Source organism: Marmota monax, unplaced genomic scaffold (genome assembly GCF_021218885.2).
Source record: "Marmota monax isolate L192 unplaced genomic scaffold, Marmota_monax_Labrador192_F-V1.1 WCK01_AAM20220418_F8-fsc00007, whole genome shotgun sequence".
Lineage (NCBI taxonomy): Eukaryota > Metazoa > Chordata > Mammalia > Rodentia > Sciuridae > Marmota > Marmota monax.
The window spans coordinates 4,389,250-4,413,897 of NW_026692781.1; the positions used below are offsets into that span (position 1 = coordinate 4,389,250).

Sequence of the window (24,648 nt, forward strand, 5' to 3'; positions counted from 1 at the left end):
AACAGAAACCTGATATGTGTGCCTGGGACACCCAAGGATCTGGGTGTTCTTGAGTTTTGGTGTTTGGAAAGGGATCAAGAAGGCAAGCACCCTTGGGCAGAAATATGGGGGACATATAGCTTTAGAAGAAAAAGGAGAGCCATGTCTTCAGTGTTTTGTCTAGCAGGATCTTGCCTTACCCCTCTATAATCCAGTTATCAAAATTGAAATTCACATTTGGATGAAACCACAATGCAACATTCTGTTTTAAAAAGGAACTAGGAGAAAAACAATCAAATCACAATTTAGCTTGGGAGATATATACTGATAGCTGGTATTCATCACCTTTGATAACCAAAGGTCCAATAGAAGGAAGATTCTGAACAAAGTAGCATCTTCAAATGTTGCATACTGAAGGGTTGGGAGAGAAGAAAACAGTACTTCAGATGTGAGTTTAAATGTGGATGTGGTTACACCCTGGATAAGGTGCTGCTAACATAAGATTCCATTAACCTGAACAGGACCAGTGGATGAAGGGAACTATACCGGGCAGGGTTGTCAAGTAAGTAAAACTCCCTATTGTTATAACTTTCACTTTGTCCTTTTGCCTCTGGACCACCCAGGTTGCCTGAGGTTCTCTTCACCTTTCAGTTACAACAACCTGCTCACAGGAGGGGACCTGGCATTTCTTATTTATAGCTTTTTTTATGTGGATTTAGTCCATGTGAATTTCTCTGAGGATCATATTTAAGTCTTGCTTTGACTTGTGAATTCTTGAGGGATTGGAAGCACTCTAAATGTTTGTCTGAGTATATTTTAGTCTTGTTTTTGTTTTTGTTGTTCTTTTGCAGGAAAAAAAAAAAGCACATGCCCCCCATTTAATTTAAAGGGTGAAAGTAGTGTTTAGACTCCATCTAGACAAGTCCTTTCATATGCTCACTCCAGCTAATAAAAAACTGTAGTTTTTGAAAATGGAACACAGAGCCTGGGGAATACAGCATTGTATCTGTATTTTATATAGGTATATAAAATATATCTGAGGAATATAGCATTAAACTAGCATACAAGGAAATGGAAATTTTTTTAAAAATCGGTGGAGTTTTGCCTGCCTGTGTGACTAAAACAGGGGAGGTCTGGCAGGCTCAAAGGAGGGTGAGCTCTGCCTAGTCCCCTCAATACCTGCAGCCTCAACACTTTCCATTGCAACCCAAGGGCCATGCTAGGTCCCCTGTCCCCTGTGACCAGCTCTGAAACAGTCCACCTCTTTCCTGTCCTCAAGAGTCTCAGTACCAGACACCATGTCAGTATGCTGTCATTACTATACCTTATAATACAAATTAGGAAGCATGAATAATTCCAAAACTTTGTTTCATTAAATTGTTTTGATCTCCTTGCTCACCAATGTTTAAAAAAATAAAATAAAATCACTAGAGACTGATTGCTCCAACTTACTCTGTTAGGAGGACAGGAATACTATATAGTCAAAAGCATGCTAACAGGAAGGAAAACACCTCAATCAAGAACAATAATCATAATTTAAAAATTAAATTATTAACACAATATACCAGGCAGATTACACAATGCTTCCTTGTCACATTATTTCAGCTACAGTATTTGGTCCCAGGGAAGAGAATAGTACCAGTCTTTTTTTTTTTTTTTTTTTTTGTAAGATTCTTTCTATAAGCAGCAATATTTAATTTATCAAGAATACTCTGGTTCTTTTGGAAACACGTGACCTACATCTTCTTGGCTTCCCTCATCCATTGAAAGAGACTTAGTCATCCATCAACGTCACAATGGGTGTGACTCACAGAGAGAACTGGGACTCCTCACACACATGTAGGTGCTCTATTTCGACGGAAGCCCAGGCACCTCAGGAGGATCAGCTTGGTCAGGGTGCACTTCCTTCCTTGTGCACAGCAGGAAGACTGCAGTCGCCTGAGCGAGTCACCAACAACGTCTGCCTACAGATTCAACTGCAGTAAGGTAACTGGTGATGAGTTTTGTTGTTTATTGCTGCATCTATCAAGTCTTTAATTTTCCTTTGAATGAATCAAGTTGTCTCTCAGGCTGTGGTCAAGTGTTGCTGTTTTTCTCTAATACAGCATGTTAGAAGGCAGTGACAGGAGCCAAGCCCATCGCTCAGAAATGGTCTCAGTGGGCCACAGGATCCCAACTTAAACTCCAGGCCTCTCTTCAGATGTCCTTTAGTACCCTCAACTCAAAATTAAATTTACCTCTTGTTATTCTCTGTGTGCCTATTTTAGACCTACTGTGAATCTTATGATTAATTGGAAACTGGAGAGAGAGGGACTCCAAAAAGCATATGAATCTTAGATGAATTTCTTACTGAAGAAATAGATTTGCTACCAACTGCAGGTCTCATCTGTTGATCCACTTGCTTTACCAATATTATCAAATGTCAGTTTACTTGAACACACATACTCTCTCTTTGCTGAATGAGCAAAATAATTGGAAATAAACAAGGAAATTCCTGACAGTGCACAGGTGCTCCCTGGATCCTGGGATGACATTATGACATTAAAAGACCTGCACAGATACATACTCTCTATTTTATGAACCAGTGGTATGGCTCTCTTTTTCAATTATTTGATATTTGGCAGTGGAGACAAAGTTTAAGTAGAACACATTCAATTTAGAGTTGTACAAATAACTCTAAAATGTCCCACTACACTATTAGCCCAAGGGCAGAGACTGTGCTTTTTATCTTGGTATTCCTTGGCATATCCATTAGATGTTCTAAAAATATTCTTGGCTTGATGCTGCATTAGATGAAAGTTAAATGTTGTATCAGATATGTTGAGATTTGAAAAAGGTGTCCAATTTTAAAAACAAATCTCAATGTTTAAATACAAGGGGAAGAAAAAACTTGCCTCATACATTTCAAATGAGGAAAATGGGAATTGGTTTTGAAATCCTTATAACAAATGTTACTTTCTTAAGGGACAGTGTGAAAAAACTCTACCCTTTTCTTTTACTCAAAGATAAATGTAGCTAAAAGAAATATCCTGAATGGTTGAAGACTCTCCCTGCATCTTTACATACATCTTCTCTGTAGTCTAAACTTTGAAAGTTTCTTTGACAAGTTATAATACTACACAATATATAATCCATTCCAGTTTGCAGTTATTAAATTCAGTGTCTATAAATAAAGTACCTATGATTTTAACAATAATGTTTATCCTGCCTGTACTGTTAGAAAGCATATTAGCAAAATAAAACTAGCAAGTATTAGGGATAATTAATCAATTAATAATTAATCAATAATTATAGGGATTATGGCAAATTGAGAAATTTTGAGAAAAGGAAAAGAAAATCAGAGACACTTCAATCCTTAGAACTAAAAATGCAAATAGAACCCCAGCAGGTCTTCCCAACCTGGGAGCAGGCTGGAGGAATAACAGCTGAACTCCTAGGAGGTCTGTGAATGAATCTGCAGAGGAAGTAAGTAGACAAGCATGCTTCTCCACATCACTGTCCCACTACACAAAGCACAGACAGAGTAGGAGGCCTGCCTACGACCTCAGGGGAATCAATCAAGACTCAGAAGAACGTAACTGCCTTGAGAGCAGAGACTTCACCCATTGAGAGAGGGAATTTCACCAGCATCATCCACGTTGCTATTTACTTTAATCAGATCCTCAAAAGCACATTTGCTGCAGGGCATAGTGGTGCATGCCTGTAATCCCAGTGGTTGAAGAGATTGAGACAGGAAGATCTCAAGTTCAAGGCTTCCTAAGTGAGACACTTAGCAAGACCCTGTCCAAAAAAAAAAATGAATGAAAAGGTTGGGGATGTGGTTTAGTGGTTAAAAGAAAACCTGGGTTCAAGCTGGGGTTGGGGTTCAGCAGTAGAGCACTTGCCATGTATGAGGCACTGGGTTCAATCCTCAGCAGCACATAAAAATAAACAAAATAAAGGTTAAAAAAACAAACAAACACACACAAAAAAAACCCTGGGTTCAATCCCTGCTACTCTTCCCCCCCCGCCCCCCCACAAAAAAAAAACACAACATTTGCTGCTTAATGTAAGCACGTTTCATGTAGGATGCCTTGACTCAAGTTTTGTTTTCAGACTTCTGGGTGCCTTATTTGAATATTCTTTTTCACAAAAACATAATTCTTTAATTATGACTTTATATATATAGTTTGTGTCATTAGGCTCTAATATACATTTTTCTTAAAAAAATGTGCAATAGAAGTCTCCAAAAGGTAATAGGAGTTTTTATTTCAATAAAAGGTAAAAGAAAGTCTGTGTAAGTTAAGGCTTATGATATTTAAATATAAAAGAAGCATACCTGTTCCTCTTCAGTGGATATAAAGAAAACCTGTGTAAGAGAATCCCCAGACAGAAACATTCCAGAAAGCTGTTGCTAAATAACTCTCTGTTTGATTTATTTTGGTAAACAATTCAGTTGTTGGTTCGAGTTAGGCCACAATTGCAACAAATTCAAAGTAAATAAAGATTGAACAAACTCCTCAATATGACTGACTAGTTTTAGTATTGCTTTGTGGAGTTATATGGAAGTATAAAATCAAGTGGTCTGGGAAGATCTATCTAGAAAGAACTCCACATTTCTTATAAAAAGTGTATCTCAAAACACCACTGAAATATTAATGTCTATTTTTTTAAACCACTTCTCTTACTTGTAAATTTGTAAATAAGAGAAGTGAAATCAAAGAATTTTAAGTTTTTTACTAGGAAAATAAGCCCAGGAAGATAAACTTAAAAGAAGCAGAAGTAAGCAAGGACAGCAATCAAATGCAATATTTTCCTATAACTGCTGACAGGCAGTTCCTATTTAAGCACTCTGCATGGAAATAGAAAACTAGTTCTCCTTTCTGGTTCCTTCTGCATCATTGTGGCATAGTAGATAATTTTTGATGAAATGTTTTTATTCCTCCCATAAAGTGATAAGGTTTGCAGTTCTTCTCTCTCCTAACAAGTTTAAGAATTTCGAGATTGAAGTTTTAGTTCCAGCCATGTTAGCGGGTGACCTTGATATCTGCCCTATACCAGAAATATTTTGATGATTACATGAGATAAAAATTACATGAATGGGTCTCAAAACTGTTTAAACTCATTCAGCATTGGAAGTGGGAATATTTTACTATTATAATTACCATTACCCTTTTACCCTGACAATTCAGAGATCGCAAAGATTAATTCAGTTATGATGAGAACCTTGGAGCCAGAGTGGAGATATCCTTCTTTCTCCCTTCCTTCCTTTTTTCCTGCAGCAACATTTAAAGGACATGGGCCTAAGGCCAAGAATCACACAGGCACTGGAGATTCCAGGCAGTGCATATACACCTAGGGCCCTAGAGTTGAGTGGGAATGCAGATGTCAGTAGGAGAACCAGAAGAGTCTGGACTATATCAGTCCCAGAGTCACCACAGTGATTGTATCTTGAGCCAATTAGCCCACTTCTGAATGTGTCCTTATCTATAAAATGGAAATATTTTTGTCATGAGCTGTAAGTGAAATGAATATCTGTAGATCCTAGCAGAGGGCCTAGAACATATTAAGCACTCAGTAAACCATTACTTTCAACCTTATTCCACTTAACATACTGGGAATCCCAAGCACCAGGGATTTCCAAGGGGCATATTCTACAGTCTGCAGAGTCAACTGACCACCCAGCTGAAGGGCATCCCAGGGGAGCCTGGAATGGCCCAAACTCAAAATAATCAGAATCCATTCCTCATAAATGCTGGTAGTAATTTTTGAATTCATAAATCAAATACATAATTTGTTCACTGCCCCCTTCCCTCTTGCTGAGAAAAAGACATTTAAAAAAATCATAGAAATTTATGCTTGCAGCAGCAGAATATGAGTAATTCTTTGTAAGTAACAAAACTTTACTGTTAAAGTTATAAAATAATAAACTCTCATAAAATAATAAACTCTCATCCATGAGATAATACCAAGGAACCAATGACAAAGTTTCCAGGGAAGTAATTCTGGAAAGTTCTGGATCCCCAAGACAAGGAAGCTCCAGACCAGTGATTCTCAATGAAGGTGGTGATTTTGTCCCCCAAGGGACTTTTAGCAATGTCTATAGACATTTTTCAGTTGTGAGGGAGAAGTGCTACTGGCATCTAGTGGATAGAGGCCAGAGATGGTGCTAAATGTGCTACAATACACAGGATAGACCCCACACCAGACCCCACCACCACTAATCATGTGATCCAAAATAGCAAGAGTACTGAAGTTGAGAAGCTCATGCCTGGAAATAAGGGACATATGGAAAATGTCCCTCAGAAAGTGAAACCGATTGATCCTGCCCAATAATCACAGGGCTCTGTCTGTGTAGCTGACATTGTCACATTAGTATCCAGGTACTCTCCAAGGTAAGCACTATGTCCCCATTTTATCAACAGAAAAGTGGAGACACAGAGATGATGAGCAATTTGTTCAAGGGCTCTCTAATCATCAGTAAGAAGACTGAACCTCCACCTGCCTAGTCTGGGGTGTGGGCTCCCAAGTACAGCTCTACTGGTTTGATCCCAAGGGACTTGTACTTTTACTAAACAGTTTATTGTGAGATAAATTGGAAGACATACCAGATAAACTAGCAACTGAGGTCAGTGTCTGAATGGTTGTGACCAAGGAACCTTGTGGAGATGACCAGAGTTAGCAGAGTGTGGCTGAGGCAGCCCTGTTACTTACAGTTACTCATTTACTTCTCAGTGGTCAATGAGCCAATTGGCCATCTATCAGCTCCTGTTACAGGTCATAGTTCAGACCAAGGACCACTGCTCAGAGGCGATATTTTGACAAAAATAACCAGGAGATGTCGAAAATGTGTTTGGTTTGTAGTTCACTTATCCCGATGACCTAGAAAAATGTGAAATTTAGAGACTGAGGAACTAGCATTTAGAGACAAAAATATTTGAAGTAAGGACAGACTTTGCAAAATTTAGGTCAGCATTAGCAGTTCCTAGGATTCAGGCTACAGGCTTGAGACACCACCCTCTGTAATGACTCTCAACCCAGAGGTACACCTGATAAGGACAACACATTTTATTGGGAGTCCATCCTTGATTAAAAAATCTCATCTCTGCTTCTCATCCAGGGAAATGTGTTTATTTAGGGAATGAGGAGGTTGAAAAGATGAGGAAGGGATCTGGGCATGATGGCTCACACCTGTAATCCTAGCACTTGGGAGGCTGAGGCAGGAGGATTGCAAGTTCAAAGTCAGACTTAGCAATTTAGCAAGGCCCTAAGCAATTTAGCGATATCCTGTCTCTCAAAATAAAATATAAAAAGGGTTGTTCAAATTTCATAAATAATACAACCTTATAACATTAGGGCCTAATAATGACCCAATAATGTTCTTTCTGGAAAAAGAAAAAATTTTTTTCTTGTCCATGTGCATGTGTTAGCACCCTTGGTTGTCTTACCTGTAGGCTCCTTGAATATGAAAGTTCTTGGTCTTTCTTTCCCATTCTTCAGGACTTTGATGTTTTGAAGATCATAGGCTCATTTTGGGGGGAATTGGAAGATGATTCCCGTGCACAATTATCTTTGAGTGAAGCACAGAAGTACTGCTATGTTCTTTCTATTATGTGGAAATGAGAGGCACAGTCGATTTGCCCCATAACTAGTAATATTCATCTTCATCACTTGGTTAACGTGACAGCACTCAGACTTTGTTTTTCCACTGTGAAATCACTATTGTTCTCTTTTTAATTAGTGAGTATCTTTGGTTGGCATTCTTCAAGATTCTCTAATTGTTGTCTCTTGTCCAAATTTCACTCCATAGTTTTAAAATCTGTTGATCATTCTTGCCTGAAACAGTTGTTACTACATCATTGCCAAGTGTTGATTTTCAAATTGCATCATTCCTTTGACATTTATTAATTGGCATATTAAATCTAAAGAAAAGCTTTTTCTTTTCCCTATCTATTTGTTTATTGTTATATATCATAATGAACTCATGCTTTCATATCACAGTCAGTGAGTTATGATCTGTTATCATCAGTATTTGTTTTGATGCTCACATTGTCTCATGCTTGCGGGGGGAGCCTTTTCCAACTGGTTCCAATGTACTTTTGATACGTTCAACATTTTTTGAGCACTTTTTCACTTTCTGGCATGAGATATTCTGGGTTCATTTTGTACTTTTCCAGCCCAACCCTGATATTAGCTTCTCCAACAATTATGAATATAATACTTAAATCTCAGGGCCAGAGCCCTTGGTTGGTTTGTTGCTAGTAGAGTTTCATTACTTATAGTTCATCAGGTAGACCTTGAAAGCTATTTATCTATTTCAGTATCTACGGACTCATATCAAAAGCCATGAGTTCTTACTGAGTCTTCCAACTCTAATCCAATTCCACCAGGTCCATTCCAGCCTCTCCCTTTCCACATTTGCAACTCCTCTTTCTGACAATATGAAACCTGGCCTCCATTATCCATTACATATTTACCTACTTTCTCAATCCAGCAATTTTAAATTTCAGGATTGTCTGTTTTCAAGTTATGGTAAAGGCATGGACTTTATGGGATATAATTTGTTCCTGTTAAATTGTAAATGTAAGTATACACACACAATGGAGTGTGTTCTAGGAAATTTGGATTTATGTGATTGTCATTATCACAGCTACCTTTATTATTTGGTTTTTTAGATATACATAACAGTAGAATGTATTTTGACATATTATACATACATAGAATATGACTTATTCTAATTAGGATCCCATTCTTGTGGTTGTACATGATATGGAGTTACACTGGTCGTGTATTCATATATGTGAACATAGGAAAGTTATGTCTGATTCATTCTACTGTCTTTCCTATTTTTATCCCCCTTTCCTTCCCTTCATTCCCCTTTGTCTAATCCAATGAACTTCTATTCTTCCCTCCCAGACCCCCTTATTATGTGTTAGCATCCACCTATTAGAGAGAACATTCGGCTTTAGTTTTTTGGGAATTGGTTTATTTCACTTAGTATGATAGTCTCCAGTTCCATCCATTTACTAGTAAATGCCATAATTTTATTCTTCTTTATAGCTCAGTAATATTCCATGGTGTATATATACCACGGTTTCTTTATTCATTCATCTGTTGAAGGACTAGATTGGTTCCATAGATTAGCTACTGTGAATTGAGCTACTATAAACATTGATGTGGACATGTCCCTATATTATGCTGATTTTGAGTCCTTTGGGTATATGTCAAGGAGTGAGATAACTGGGTCAAATGGTGGTCCAAGTTTTCTGAGGAATCTTCATACTGCTTTCCAGAGTGGTTGCACCAATTTGCAGTCCCACCAGCAATGTATGAGTGTACCTTTTTCCCTGCATCCCAACATTTATTGTTATTTGTATTCTTGATAATTGTAATTCTGACTGGAGTGAGATGAAATCTCAGTGAAGTTTTAATTGGTATTTCTCTAATTGCTAGAGATGTTGAACATTTTTTCATATATTTGTTGACCATTTGTATTTCTTCTTCTGTGAAGTGCCTGTTCAATTTCTTTCCCAATTCATTGATTGGGTTATTTGATTTTTTGGAATTAAGCTTTTAGAGTTCTTTATATACCTTGGAGATTAATGCTGTATCCAAGGTGCAGGTGGCAAAGATTTTCTCTTTATGCTCTCTCTTCACATTCTAGATTGTTTTCCTTTGCTTTGAAGCAGCTTTTTAGTTTGATACCATCCAATTTATTGATCCTTGATTTTACTTCTTGTGCTTTACTTCTTGTTGAGGAAGTCAATTCCTAAGCTAACATCATAGAGATTTGGGACTTCTTTTTCTTCTAGTAGGCATGGGGTTTCTGGTTTAATGCCTAGCTAGGTCCTTAATCCACTTTGAGTTGAGTTTTGTGCAGGGTGAGAGACAGGGGTCTAATTTCATTTTGTTTCATATGGATTTCCAGTTTTCCCAACACTATTTGTTGAAGAGGCTATCTTTTCTCCAATGTATGTTTATGGCACCTTTGTCTAGTGTGTGATAACTATATTTATGTGGGTTTACCTCACCACAGCTACCTTTTAAGTGTGAATAATTTTTAATACATGAAGTAAAATGCATAGAGCTACAAAGGAATCTACTATACTGAAATGCACCCAAAATAATTAAATTTTTTTCTTTAATTAACACATGAAGTAACAGTATAATAGTAGAAGAAATGTTGTTCACCATAATTTTGAAGTGGTGATGAGCAGAAGGCATATTTTGAGATAACTCTAATAATAGCAATGTGACATAAAGATATTTGTGATTTCCACTGTAACAAAGTCACAGGTACTACAAATAATGCTGTGGTTTGTTGTTACTTTCATAATTCAAAGGTGTGCTAAATTTCAGGCGCAGTGTAGAGAAAGTAAAATGGAATCTTGTGCCATCCAAGTGGACAGACCCCTCAGTTCTATCCATGACCCTCTCAAGGGTCTGTGAAAGCTGTTTGCCTAAGAAGCTTTCACAGATGCCCAAGTCATCCATCCACCTGAATTCAAGGCCTTAAGGCTCATAATCCACCCTCATGCCCAGGAACAGAACCTGCCTTCCTCACAGCTGTACCTCAAGAATCAACTGTTTTCCTCAAACCTAACATATTTTTAATGTGTTTCTCTGGCTTAATATTTTTCAAAGAGCAATTCTTTCAACTTTCTCTTTTTTAAGCTCTAACTCTGTTAGGACAAAAACTGAAAACAGAGTGTTCAAACTCTCCTTAAGAAGTAAATATATATTATTACATGGAGTTTTTTTTAATCTGAAATACTGTGTTTCTTATACAGTGATATATATATATATATATATATATATATATATATATATATATATATAGTGTGTGTGTGTGTGTTGTGTGTGATGAAATGCTATCTATATGTATAATTATTATATTTCTCATTAGGAAGAGTGAATTTTTACATATACAGTAAATACATATATAGAAAATAAACTGGAGTTAAATGCACCAAAATATTAAGAGTCAAACGTGATAACTATTACTATCTTCTTTTTTTCTGCACTTTTTTTTCACAATGAATATAAGTTGATTTTATATGCAGAGAAAATATTTTAAAGGGTTCAAAGGAAAAACCAGAAAATATTGTAAGAAAACAATGTCCAACATTTATAATACTGCTTGGCTCCACAGCTACTTTCTGAGCACAGTGTCCATGAACAGCCATGATTCCAGAAGCATCTGCAAGGTCTGAACTTCGACTCAAGCTTATTGATTGTCCTCTTTGAGGCACTCAGGGTCCTCTAGATTCTAAGGGAGGGTCTAAATCAGGGGCAAAGATACTGCCTGGAAATAGTAGGAAACTTTCTTGGTCATTGGGGAAGAAATAAGGTCTTCCCCTACTTCCTGTGGCTCCTCTTCCCTCCCCAGGGTAAGGAGCCTATACAGGTGTGTCTGTGTGGTGGGCATGGGTGATCTCCTTCCCTAGGGCTATCTCATGGCTGTGCATTGGGACGGCTGGGCCTCCATGCTACACTCAGACCTGAGGCAGCAAGGGAAGCCTGCCCTCAAAACTGTTGGCCACTTCCTCCTCTGACTCTTCCCCAGCCACCACTGTCCATGGTAAGAGTTGACATAAGCTGAGGGGACATGCCACCACAGGCTTCTGAGGAAAGGAAGGGCAGTCTCCTCTTGTTTGATGGTAGGCCTCCCCGTCTGCTCCCAGCCCTGACAAAATTATTTTCCCCAATGGTTTTATGCCACTTATGGTCAAAGCCTTGGTTTTATAACACTTATTTGTTTCACTTTGTCTTCTGTATATGTGAGGGGTTTTTTGATTTGTTTTGTTTTGTTTCTCATAGCAGGCTGGTGTCCAAAGAGGACGAAATCTGAGTATTTGGAATAGTGGGTTGGAATACTGTACATGGGCCAACAGTTCTCTCCCAATCTCTTCCTATTCATCTCCCTCTTCTGCCACATTAACATTCTCAGCATTGAGCTCTAATACTCTCAAAGCTGAGTTGAAGGCTAACATGAACCTATTTAAAATAAGAAAATGGAAGCCACGTTGAGAGTGTTTTCTTAGTGACAACAGTAAAATGCTCTCATTTTCCTGATGGTCTAAAAATTAGGAGTCTACTAGAACAAGTAAGACTGAACTATAATTTCTAATAGATTTGACCCTGTTTTGCTTGAATTTCACGAAATGACTATAATTAAGGTTTTACGGTAAGAATCTATCTTTCTGATGGATGAGTTCACAAGTCAAATTAATGTCACTGTCCCACACAACTCCAGTCAACCACATCTACCTCTGACCTGTGTCAGCTTTGCCAGGGAGTGTCCCTTTCTGTCTCCCATTTAATTTCTCTGAATTCTACTTGGATAGTTTTTGTACTACCTTTGAGAAGCAATTTATTCTTTAAATGGCCATCTTCCCAACAAACAACCAAATAAGAAGTATTATTTTTTAACTTTCTATTTACCTATTCAAGTGAACTAAAATATCTCCAGTTCATCAAGCCTGGGTTATGATACTTTGGTGGTTCTAATTTGAATTTTCTTTCTAATTCTGAACCCTCAGGAGACATCCTCTTTTGTTATACAAGAAAGGAAAAAATGCTTTTTGGGGTGCTAGCCCTCCTAATCCTCTGTGCTTTTCTATGGAATTATAAAGGACAACTGAAGATTGCAGACATCACCGATAAGTATATTTTCATCACTGGGTGCGACTCGGGCTTTGGAAACTTGGCAGCCAGAACTTTTGATAAAAAAGGATTTCGTGTAATTGCTGCCTGTCTGACTGAATCAGGGTCAACAGCTTTGAAGGCAGAAACCTCAGAGAGACTTCATACAGTGCTTCTGGATGTAACTGACCCCGAGAATGTCAAGAGGACTGCCCAGTGGGTGAAGAACCATGTTGGGGAAAAAGGTGAGAGACACCAACCAAATTACGCTCAGTCTTTTGTCCCATGGGTCAATTTAGAACAGAGATGAAGGTACTGATTTTCCCTGGTATTCTGCAATGAAGTTTTACTCCATCCATATACATAGCAAAGGGACTGGAGTGAAATCTACAGGAGAATATGGGAGCAGACCCAATTCATCCTTTGAATAGCTGACACCCACTTTTCACTACAAAATGCTCCAGAGTTCACACATTTTCAGTGGGTGAGGTAGGAAAGGGCCTGAGAACATGAGTTAGAATCTTACATAGTCCTGGTGGAGTACTGAGCCCTTGGACACTCATTCTGTAAGTAGATTCTGCTAAGATGGCCGCTTTTTTTTTTTTTTAGTTTTATTGATTTTATATTTTTAAATACACAACAGCAGAATGCATTACAATTCTTATTACACATATAGAGTACAATTTTTCATCTTTGTATATAAAGTATGTTCACGCCAATTTGTGCCTTTATACATGCACTTTGTTTTGTTTTGGTTTTGCATTACAATTTTTATTACACAAATATACCACAATTTTTCTTATCTTTGTATATAAAGTATGTTCACTCCAATTCATGTCTTCATACATGTACTTTTTTTTGCATTACAATTCTTACTACACAAATATACCACAATTTTTCATATCTCTGTATATAAGGTATGTTGACACCCAATTCTTGTCTTCATACATGTACTTTGGATAATAATGTCCATCACATTCCACCATCCTTGCTAATCCCCTGCCCCCTCCTTTTCCCTCCCACCTCTCTTCCCTAACTAGAGTTCATCTATTCCTCCCATGCTCCCTCTCCCTACCCCACTATGAGTCAGCCTCCTTATATCAGAGAAAACATTTGGCAGTTGTTTTGGGGGGAAGATGGCTGCTTTCTAAACTATAAGGTTTTAATCAGCTTTGTCCAGCATTTGAAATATTCTCATGGAATAAGATATGGGGTCTACAAAGAAAAAAAAACAAATGTATGTATTTTTCTCAATTATATCTTCATCATATACCTGAGATTCTGAAGTATAAACATTATGATTTGATAAGGCTCCAGACAATTTTTAATGCTTGAATTCCAAATACCTTTAGCAATATTAAATGTTTCCCATCATAAAACAAGCCCAGTGAGTGATTAGATATTTTTTTCACCAAAAATAAACATGAAGTGAATTGATTTCACTCCCTCCATATAGAACATTTTATAAATATTCTCTGACTTTGCCATCTAGCAAGACGGGAGGTGGGGTGGGGGAAATAGTCCTATTTACTCTACATATGAGATGAAAATGCAGAAAGTCTCAAAAAGTATCATTATTTGACATTCAGAATCGGAAATAGAATAACACTGAAACTGAATTTCAGTAAAAGAACTTTAATTATTTGAATTTATTCTCCCACTCTCTCTGCTATCACTTCTATAAACTGCAAAATATTTCACAGCAGCAATATATCTACAAGGAGGAAATGGCACCATTGTGTAGAACAGAGGCTGCATTTCCATCCAAGACTCCATATGAACACCACCTTCTACCACATCTCCTTTCTTCCCTCTGGGCTCTAGGTCTCTGGGGTCTGATCAACAATGCTGGTGTTCTTGGTGTACTGGCTCCCACCGACTGGCTGACAGTGGAAGACTACAGAGAACCTATTGAAGTGAACCTGTTTGGACTCATCGATGTGACTTTAAATATGCTTCCCTTGCTCAAAAAAGCTAGGGGGAGGATTGTCAACGTCTCCAGCATTGGAGGTCGGCTTGCATTTGGTGGAGGGGGCTATACTCCATCCAAATATGGAGTGGAAGGCTTCAATGACTGCTTAAGGTAAAAGCAAACTAATTGGCTTACTAGGAAATAATACCTGGTAACATTCATTCAATGCTTAGTATGGACCAGACACTCTACTTAGTAATTTAAATTATTTCCACTTTATAGACAGTACCACTGAAACTCAAGAGATATTAGCTAACTTGCCCAAGGTCATCCAACTAAATAAGTGGTAGAACTGAGATTTGATTTTTTTTTTTTACTTCTTGCATTAATGCATGATATTGATTGTGGTGGTGAATTTATACTCAGGAGGTCAGTTTATCAAATAGGAAATTAGACAAAGCATAAATCAGTATAGCTTTCTCCATTGCTCTTACTGTATGTTACAGACACAACAGTACCATCTTACTTAAACCTTCTGAAGAAAAGTATCAGTTCTTAAATGGTTACTCAATGCACCCTACCCAAGCTTTGTAGCAGCATTCAGTAGGAGAAACATGGAGGAGTGTGCTTAATCCATCCTACCTGGACCCAGAACCTTTCATTATCAGTTCAAAGCCCTAAAGTGCAAGTAGTTCTTTCAGTCAAGGTTCTGGCAGAGAATGGAGGCATATTAATATAGAGTCAAAGGAACAGAGTTTGTTTAAGGAACTATTCACAAACATATGAAAAACATGTAGAAAAATCCCAGACAATAGCGTAGTACCTGCAGGCTGATGACAACAGAGGCATTTCTATCCATAGGATTGTAGGGACAATGAGACAGGGAAGTTTTTAGAACCTGGAGACTCAGAGGTTGTCAGCTTCCATTAAGGGATGGTATTACCAGTATTGATACCACTAGCCTTACCTCGCCTCCTCTTGCCTCTGATCTCCCACTCACACTTCTAATCCACTGTGCCTGCTGGGAGCCAGAGTATGCATAGCTGATGCAGGTCCACCTCTCAGGACATGGTGCTGGCAGGATGGAGAAAGCCACTGGAAAACCAGTTGGATGATATTTAACCAAATGGTGCCAATAGATAAGAGAAAATATCAAATCTAAAATTAGATATTATCTTTCCATCAATTCATCCATTCCTTATTCGATTATCTGTTGAAGAAGTATGTTAGAGTTCATGATCTATACCATGGAGCTCAGAGATCTGTCAAGATTACTAAAGATTGAACGACTCCATTTTGCCATCACATCTGATTGCCAAGTGTGACTCTCCCAGGAAATAAACACAATAACGTTGGAGCAATTCCTCCAAAACATTCATGTGAATTTGGATCACTTGGGGATCTTATTAAGATGCAGATTTTGATTGAACGGGTCTGGGATGGGGGCCTGAGATTGTGCTTTTCTAAGAAGCTCTCAAGTACTGCCATGGCTCAGGGATCGTACTGGGAGCAGCAAGATCACAGAGAACCTGTTACTCTCCTTGGTTGACCTTTGGTTCCACTTTGCAAGTAGCAGGATCATAAAATTTTAGTATATTTAGTTATTTCCTTACTTTTAAAAAGATGTTTCAACTGAAATGTTCTTGGAATTTTCAATGCAGCTATATTTTTGCCTGAAAACAATCAATCACAGGTGTTTATTTCTTTATGAGTCCTAGAACTAGTATTTGATATTATGCCTGTGGGCCACAGCAGTTCCAGAATGTCTATAACATAGTAGGGCTTAGGGGCAATAGCACAATTGAAAGAGGATTGGGGCGTTCTGGAGCCTTATTTTCCCTACAAGCATTAGTAATATCATACTGATCTTACTTACCTAGTAAGCTTAGTTGGGTGGCATAACCCTAAATTGTATGCTATTTTCATGAGTGGGTAGGGAGATAAGCCTTCCCAAATCCTATCTTGGAACTGCTGCTTCCATGATCTGATGGAGATCAGACAACAGGTGAATAAATACAATGAAATGGAAAATAAACTTTTCCACTTAAATGTAAGTAATACATCTTTCTAGATCATCCAAAGTCAAAGTAATGTGCATTTTTAGCAAAATATATTTCAAACTTTACAATAGTTACATTGCTAGAAGATAGAATCTACAATAAATTAAATCACATTTTAAGTTCACAAAGAGAGCTTTTAAGAAACCTTTGGTGAGGATTTCTGTAAAACTCGTTATATATTTCTGGTGGAAACATATACATATCAAATTTAGGAAATGATTATTCATGCACTGGTTTGCAATACATTGTTTTACTTTAAAGGAAGGGATGAACCAGGTGTGATGGCATGCACCTGTAGTCCCAGCTACTTTTAAACCCAAGAGTTCAGGGCCAGCCTGGACAAGATCCCATCTGTTGAAACAATAGAAAGAATAAAGGAAGGAAGGAAGAAATAGAGAGAGAGAAGAAAGGGAGGGAAGGAGGGAGGGAGGGTTGCTATGATTCCTCTAAAACCTTGATGTCCAGTACATGAGCAGACTTCTGGTTTTCTGTGGTGATGAGATGAAAGACCTTTCTCAGCAGCAGAGGGCTCAGGTGGGCACAGCAGGGATCATCACTTTGGGTCCTTTACTTTTGTGCTGCCATCTATCACATTCCTAAGATGGAGGTAAACTTGTCCATCCAGGCCAGTCATCAGTCCATTTTCCCAGAAGGTATTTTGAGTGTGGAAAGGGAACAGTCTTAACCAAGAGCTCATCAATTTAATGAGGAGGGTACGGCTTCAGGAGAGGAACACTGGACGGATGTGGGGCTGAGGGGTCCCACCCAGATCCCTTTCCTCTTTTGCCATTGACCAGCTCCCCCTTCACCATGAGCTTCAGTTTCCTTATTTGAAATGAGAGGGTAGAATGGAAATACTTCTTTCCAGTACACCCAGTTCTGATATTCTATGAAAAGATGCATGAGAAAATAGTCACTCATATAGAATACATTCCCCAAATAGATTTGGATTAAACACTTAAAAATATAATAATAATATAAAATAAGGGCTAAAGATGTAGTTCAGTGGTAGAGTGCTTGCCTAGTATGTGAGAGGCTTTGGGTTCAGTCCTTGGCACTAGGAGAGAGAGAGAGAGAGAGAGAGAGAGAGAGAGAGAGAGAGAGGGAGGGAGAGAGAGAGAGACAGACAGAAACAACAAATATTTTTTTAAATAACAATAAAATAAAAAAACATTTTCACCTGTTCTTTTCACAGACGGGATATGAAAGTTTTTGGCGTGCACGTCTCATGTATTGAACCAGGATTCTTCAAAACAGAATTGTCAGATCCAATAAAGGCAACTGAAAAAAAGCTTGCCATTTGGAAACATCTATCTCCAGACATCAAAGAACAATATGGAGAAGGTTACATTGAAAAAAGTGAGTTTCTGGGTGAGCCAGTGTCCTCTGGGATTCGTTGTCTTAGGCAGCCTGAAGGAGGCTCAAACACAAGTGGAGAACCAAGGTTCCCACAGTAACACACCAACAGGGATCTTAAATACGGATCAGGATCTCTGTTCATTCCTGTCCTCTCTACTTCTCTGAGGATCAATGAACATTAACTGAGCAATTGCTAAATGCCAGGCACTATAAGTGCCTAATGAATTATATCATTTACTCCTCAGAAAAGCTGCTAGAATAGTAAGCAGAGGCTTGGAAAGGCGGAGCGTCCTCCCCAGAGCCAGGCAGTGCCTCCTGGTCATACCAAGACTAGGCAGGCTGGCCCCACAACCCATGATCTTCATCTCTGCACACACCTCCCCTTCTGTTAAACACCACTCACACAGCGTTGTTCAAGGAAGGTTCAGACTCTGACCCCCAACTAGCTTAGCATCTAGTTGACAATAAAAAGTAATCAAATGAGGCTCTACAGCACACAGGAAAATTGGTCCTCCTTAGATGTGACCCCGAGGCGCAGAAGAGGTGCAAAATGGTGTGGCCTCTAGTTGCTCACAGAGTTCAGACCAGGAAAAGAGCGTTTCTTGGGAAAGATCAGGTTTGAGTCAGGCCTGAAAAACAGGAAGGAATTATTTGGGTGGAAGTTTTATGGAGCAGGAACACATAAAGGAGGAAATGGAAGGAAAGGTAACAGAAGTCAAAAGACTGAGTCAAGGAGGAAGAATAATAATAAAGATTATGTAATAATGACTAACACAGTGAACATTTACTACCTACTCTGTAACCATTCTAAGTGCTTTACGTGGACTCTGTCATTTATAATCCCCAAACAAACTTGATGAAGTAGATACTATCAGGTTTTTTTCCCCCCAGTTTTTGGAAATAGAGGCATAGAGAAGTAACTTACCTAAAATTGCACAGCTTGTAAGTGGAAAAGCTAGATTTGAACCCAGCCAGCCCCACTCTGCCATGTATTTTTGGACACTGCTATACAGTGTGAACAAGAAACTAAGGAATTGGATCGTATTTCCTGTATCAGTATTCCCCTTCCGCCTCAGACTCCCTGTTAAGATTTGCTTGCTATTCCTGAGCTCCTGCTTCAAGTTCAACAGATTCCTGTCTCCATGTGTCACTCTATCCCTCCAAACTGTGATCCTGCCAGAGCCAAGTCAGATCCACCTGGAGAAGTTTTTAACATGACTGACTCCCCCAGATCCCCACCCCTCCACAGCACATGCACACACACACACACACACACTATATATATATATATATATATATATATATATATAGTCTTGATATATAGTTTATATATTTTTCTTGATATGTAATTTATATATTTTTCTTACTATATAATTTACATATATTTATATATTTTATATATAAGTTATATATTTTTATATATAGTCTTGATATATAATTTATGTATTTTTCATATATATCATATTTTTCTATCATATATATCACATATATATGAAACTATATAAATTATATATCAAAGCTATATAAATATAATGAATTATAAATATATAAATATATATTATATATGTAAATATATATCATATATATATATATATATACATATATATATATATATATATATAATAGAAAACCACTGGGTTCAATTCCCAGCACTACAAAGTTAAAAAAATTAAAATTAAAAAATAAATAAATAATGGTAAATATGTATGTATTCCATAAAATATATGTATATGTCTGATATATATATATATATATATATATATGTGTGTGTGTGTGTATGGATGTGTGTGTGTATATATATATATATATACACACACACATACAGATATATACATGTATATATATAATGTTTAGTTGACAAACCTCACAGTTTGAGTCAAAATTGTTTTGAATCTAATTGTTTTGATTCAAAGACATTAAAGGCTCTATTTCTCACATACTGACCCAAGTTTCTATGCAGGTTCGGTGTAAGAATAAACTTAATCCTTCAGATTTAATACTTCAGATAAAAAATCCCTCATTTAAAAGCCTTTTCATGTTTGAAATGGACACTTATACTTTTTAATGCCTATGAGTATATCACCAAATTCCATTTCAAGCTATCTTTTTTAATTGACACATTATAATTGATACATATTTATGAGGCACCATGTGATATTTCAGTACATGTATACAAAGTGAAATGATCAGATCAGGGTAATTAGTATACTGATTATTTCCAATATCTATCATTTCTTTGTGTTGGAAACATTTAAATCTTCTATACCAAGATATATCAAAAAGCATTAGCCCAGTTTTATGCTGGTTATTTTTAAGTTTTTCCAAGTCTGGACCTAGACATCGACCATATCCACAGACCCAAAATAGGCCATACATTTAAAGCTAATTTTCTTCATTTTCCTGGCTAAGGTGGTAGGAATCTCAAATAATCATTAATTTAAGACTTATTGGATTCTTTAAACAATTTGTATTTAGTTGGCACTAAAGTTATAAGAAAAATCTAAATTCATAAATTTTCCCTTGAGAAGACAACTCGGGTATGTTTTAAAAGCATATGAGAACCATATCGTACTTAGAATTCTTTGAGAAACCTCCATACTGTTTTCCATAATGACTATACTAAGTTACATTTCCCCAACAATGTGCAAGAGTTCCCCTTTCTCCACACTTTCATCAATGTTTGTTATCTCTTGTCTTTTCATAATAGTCATTGTAACAGGTATGATATGTCATTATGGTTTGAATTTATATTTATCTGATGACTAGTGATACGGTCATATTTTTTTTCACATGCCTGTTGGCCATTTGTATGTCTTCTTTTGAGAAATGTCTATTTAGATCCTATCCATTTATTTATTTATTTATTCTAAATTTTATTTTATTTTATTTTGCAGTGCTATGGATAGAACCCACAGGTTCTCCACTACTGAGCTACATCCCCAGCCCTTTTTTTTTTATTATTATTTTGAGACAGGATCTTGCTAAGTTGCTGAGGCTAACTTTGAACTTGCAATCTTTCTGCCTCGACCTGCTAAGTCCCTGGGATTATAGGCATGTGCCATTGTGCCTGGCTCCTTTTCCATTTTGTAAATAAGGTTATTTATTTTCTTGCTATTGAGGTTTTTTAGTTCCTTTTATATTTTGGATATTATTCCCTTATCAGATGTATGGTTTGCAAGTAAATTTCCCATTCCATAAGTTGTCTCTTCATTGTTTTAACTGTTATCTTTGCTGTTAGGAAGATTTTTCATTTGATGTAATTCCAACTATATTTTTGCATGGTTATCTATGTTTTGGGGGTCATGTCTAAAAAAAATCTTTGCCCAGACCAAAGACGAGAAGCTTTTTTCCCCATATTTTCTTCTAGTAATTTTTCAGCTTCAGGTGGTACATCTAACTCTTTAATCCAATTTGAGTTGCTTTTTTATATTGTATGAGAGAAGAATCCAATTTAATTTCTCTGCATGTAAATATTCACTCTTCACAATGAAAGCCTGAGGCTCCAAACCATTAGCAAGCCCTCATCAAATACCTGTCTCTCTAAAGACGTCTTAGCCCATCACACAAGTACTTCACTTGCCTGTACTTGAGCTTCCTGATTAGGGACATTTATGGAATGAATTGCTCTTTGTACATAGAATTATAGATTGGGGAAGCATGTGAGTGCACTCTCTCATAACACGTGTGCCCAAGCATATGTGGACACCTACATTTCCTATAAACACAGCACTCCCTTAAAACAAATTAATAATCAAACCCATGGCTTCTTAGGGTCAGGAGCTTCATGATATATAGTATCTTTCCCCATTGCTTTAGAGCAGTAGTCTTCAAAGTTCAGTCCTTGGACTAGCAACATTAGCACCCCTTGGAGATTTGTTTGAAATGCAAGTACCTACTGACTCAGGAACTCAGAAATCTGAATATTTGTAAGCTCTCCAAGCAATTCTGCTGTCTGCCCTATTTAGAGAGCCCTGATATAAAGAAAGCTCTGTAGCATCCTTTTCTGAGGACTAAGTAGAAAACAATCAGAGTGAGTCTCAATTGTAATAATAAATTCAAAATAAATTCCCTCACATACAACCTCCACCTTGTCCCCTAGCCTCCCACTCTGCTCTTCCTCTTCTGAAGAATACGTGTGCTTTTGTCTCTTTTTATAGGTCTAGATAAGCTGAAAAGCACTACAACCTGGGTGAATTTGGACCTCTCTCTGGTGGTAGAGTGCATGGACCATGCTCTGACAAGTCTCTTTCCAAAGACTCGCTATGCTGCTGGAAAAGATGCCAAGACTTTTTGGATCCCTCTTTCTCACATGCCAGCAGTTTTTCAAGACTTTTTATTGTTGAAAGAGAAAGTACAGCTGGCTAATCCCAAAGCCGTGTGACTCAGCTGATCACAGATACCTGTCCCCCAGCTATGAGATTAGCCAAATTCAAGGACGCATCTACTTTTCAATCCTGTTCCTTACCTAATTCAACCTGGACTCATTTAGACCAGGCTTGTTTATAGAAAAGAAGGAGTCTTACCATCATCAGTAGTGTCTCAGGGTTCCTTCTCAAGCCTTCTTTACCAAGAAGGATAGAGATGGCACATCACATAGGCAAAAACAGTCCTGAGGCTTTGCCTGCTGGGTAGAATATAAGAGAAATTGGAAGACTTCCTCCAAATGATGTATACCTTATTGAATATTGAATAATCCTTCCCCATGCTAATTGAATAATCCTGAATGTCAAGTACTATCTCCTATCAATACTAAGGTAACCAGAATGCTTTCATAAGTGGGTTAAAAGTGTTCTGTTATTTGCTGAAAATAAGACCGAAGGACTGGAATTCAGCTCTCATAAGGTTGGATGGGAACCAGAAAGGGGGAGAGAGAAAGCATTATGTGACATTGGTATAAGTAAAGGGCAACAGAAAAGCAGTAGGTAGACCCGCAAGTAGAAAAGATGAAAAAGAGAGGAAAGGAAATAAGAAGCTACAAAAAAATGAATATGTAGAGTGGGTGATTGCAGGATAACTCTTCCTGTTCAAGAAGGAGACATAAAGGATGGATAGCCTACTGAAGGCCACTGTAATCATTGATGCACACAGCTTTCTGGTGGAAGTGGGGATTGCAAAGTAAACAACCACTCCAAAGGAGAAAAATATAGGATATTCATGTTTATTCTGGTAATTGTCAAAATAACAAGAACCAGAATATCTGGTACAACTTACACCTGAGGTGGTTGGAAGTCCTGCCTTTTAGGCATCTCTGAAGCCCAAGAAGACAGAACTAAAGTGAAAGGCTTTTCAGCCTACAGTGATGATAGCATCTTGCTATATCTATGGTTCTAAGTTGGGTTGATTATGGGTAGCACCACACCCAGAAGAAATTGTTCCCTAAACAGACGTTTCCCAGATTTCATTCCCAGTACCACTTGTTGAATGTTTACATGAAGAAGCCTGGACTGGAGTGGCAGAATTCAACATTTTTTGTAGAATAATATGGTGTGAAAGGGCCAGGAAAACGTGCAAATGCTTATTATAAAGAAAATATTTAACATCTGCTTTAACATGACCATTTAAAGGTATCAGTGATTCTATTTATTTCATTCACCTTTCTAGAAACATTTACACATGTGATAATTTCTTCCTTTTTTAAGTTTACAACATAGTAACTACTGAAAAATACAATTACCAATTGGTGTCAGTCCACCTGAACATATATGTCATAATTTTGAGGAGAAGATGGGCTCATCCTTTTTGCATAAAAAAAAATATCACAGCAAGAATGAGAGAAGAATTCTCAAAGTTGGCTGAACTCTCATTACCATCTACCTGTGAAGTCATCCCCAGCTTGGTTCTTGCTCAGAGACACTTCATCTATACATTTCTGATTTCTCCCGGTTTCAGTTAACCACCTCACCACCTATCCATGGAGCTGAAGTTCACCAATATTGTTTTCAATGGCCCTTTCTTCTGATCTTGAATTCCTAGCTCTTGGCTTCACTTCAGTGCCTTAAAATTTGTGACATGCTGTTCCCTGACTTTCCAGACCTCCCAGAGTTAACAGGAATTTAAGAATGTGAAGGAACCTCCTCTACTTCCTGCCGCACTGTTGGACTAACCTAATTTGTGTTGTTCCTTTCTTTTGCCTATTGAGTTCTTTCTCATTTCTTCTAATAGTTACAATTTGATAACTCCTTGTTTCAACCACCAAAAACTTCTCACCTTAAAACGAGTGTCACCAAACATGATATCACTCAAAATAAAGCCAAATATATTCACTCAAGCAACTTTAAAAGGTCTGTAAACTAAAGGAGAAGGTGAGATGTTTCAGTGTAGAGAAGTCTCAACAAAACCACAGACCTGGGAGGGAGGGAGGAAGCAGGGGAAGGTCACAGGAGGGCATCAGATGTGGGTTGCTAGACTTCTCTCCATCTCACCCTCACATCTTCTTCTCTGTGCTTTTGGGGGAAATAACTCTTTAATTTTTTCTGTAAATATTTGAGGAAACATATTATGGACTGGGCATACTGGTCTACAATAAGGAATAAGATAGATATGAACTCAGGATGCTTTAGAGGAGGTTCTCCCAGAGTTCATGGCCAACATGAATTGCGGTGTTTTCTGCCACATCCAGCTTAGAGTACCCTTTGTCACTTAGTTTAGAGGGACCAGGAGAATTTTCCAAACCTTCCTTCTGATCTGATTTACGAATCCCACTGTGTCCACTCT

The 24,648-nt window shown here is 37.7% G+C and overlaps 1 protein-coding gene across 1 annotated transcript; it reads left to right on the forward strand.

Moving 5' to 3' along the window:
• Positions 1-1,621: 1,621 nt before the first annotated feature.
• Positions 1,622-24,358, forward strand: Dhrs9 (dehydrogenase/reductase 9). Its single transcript, XM_046447437.2, has 5 exons — positions 1,622-1,965; positions 12,501-12,848; positions 14,428-14,686; positions 17,771-17,934; positions 22,092-24,358. Exons 2-5 carry the CDS (start codon positions 12,536-12,538, stop codon positions 22,313-22,315), a joined length of 960 nt encoding a protein of 319 aa, XP_046303393.1. The 5' UTR covers positions 1,622-1,965; positions 12,501-12,535; the 3' UTR covers positions 22,316-24,358.
• The last annotated feature ends 290 nt before the right edge of the window (positions 24,359-24,648 follow it).

Bases quoted from the DNA above. Each gene is read 5' to 3' on its own strand.
- Dhrs9 (XM_046447437.2), top strand. From the start codon at position 12,536: ATGCTTTTTGGGGTGCTAGCCCTCCTAATCCTCTGTGCTTTTCTATGG. The intron at 12,849-14,427 runs GTGAGAGACACC...TCTGGGCTCTAG, and splicing joins GAACCATGTTGGGGAAAAAG to GTCTCTGGGGTCTGATCAAC. The intron at 14,687-17,770 runs GTAAAAGCAAAC...TTCTTTTCACAG, and splicing joins GGCTTCAATGACTGCTTAAG to ACGGGATATGAAAGTTTTTG.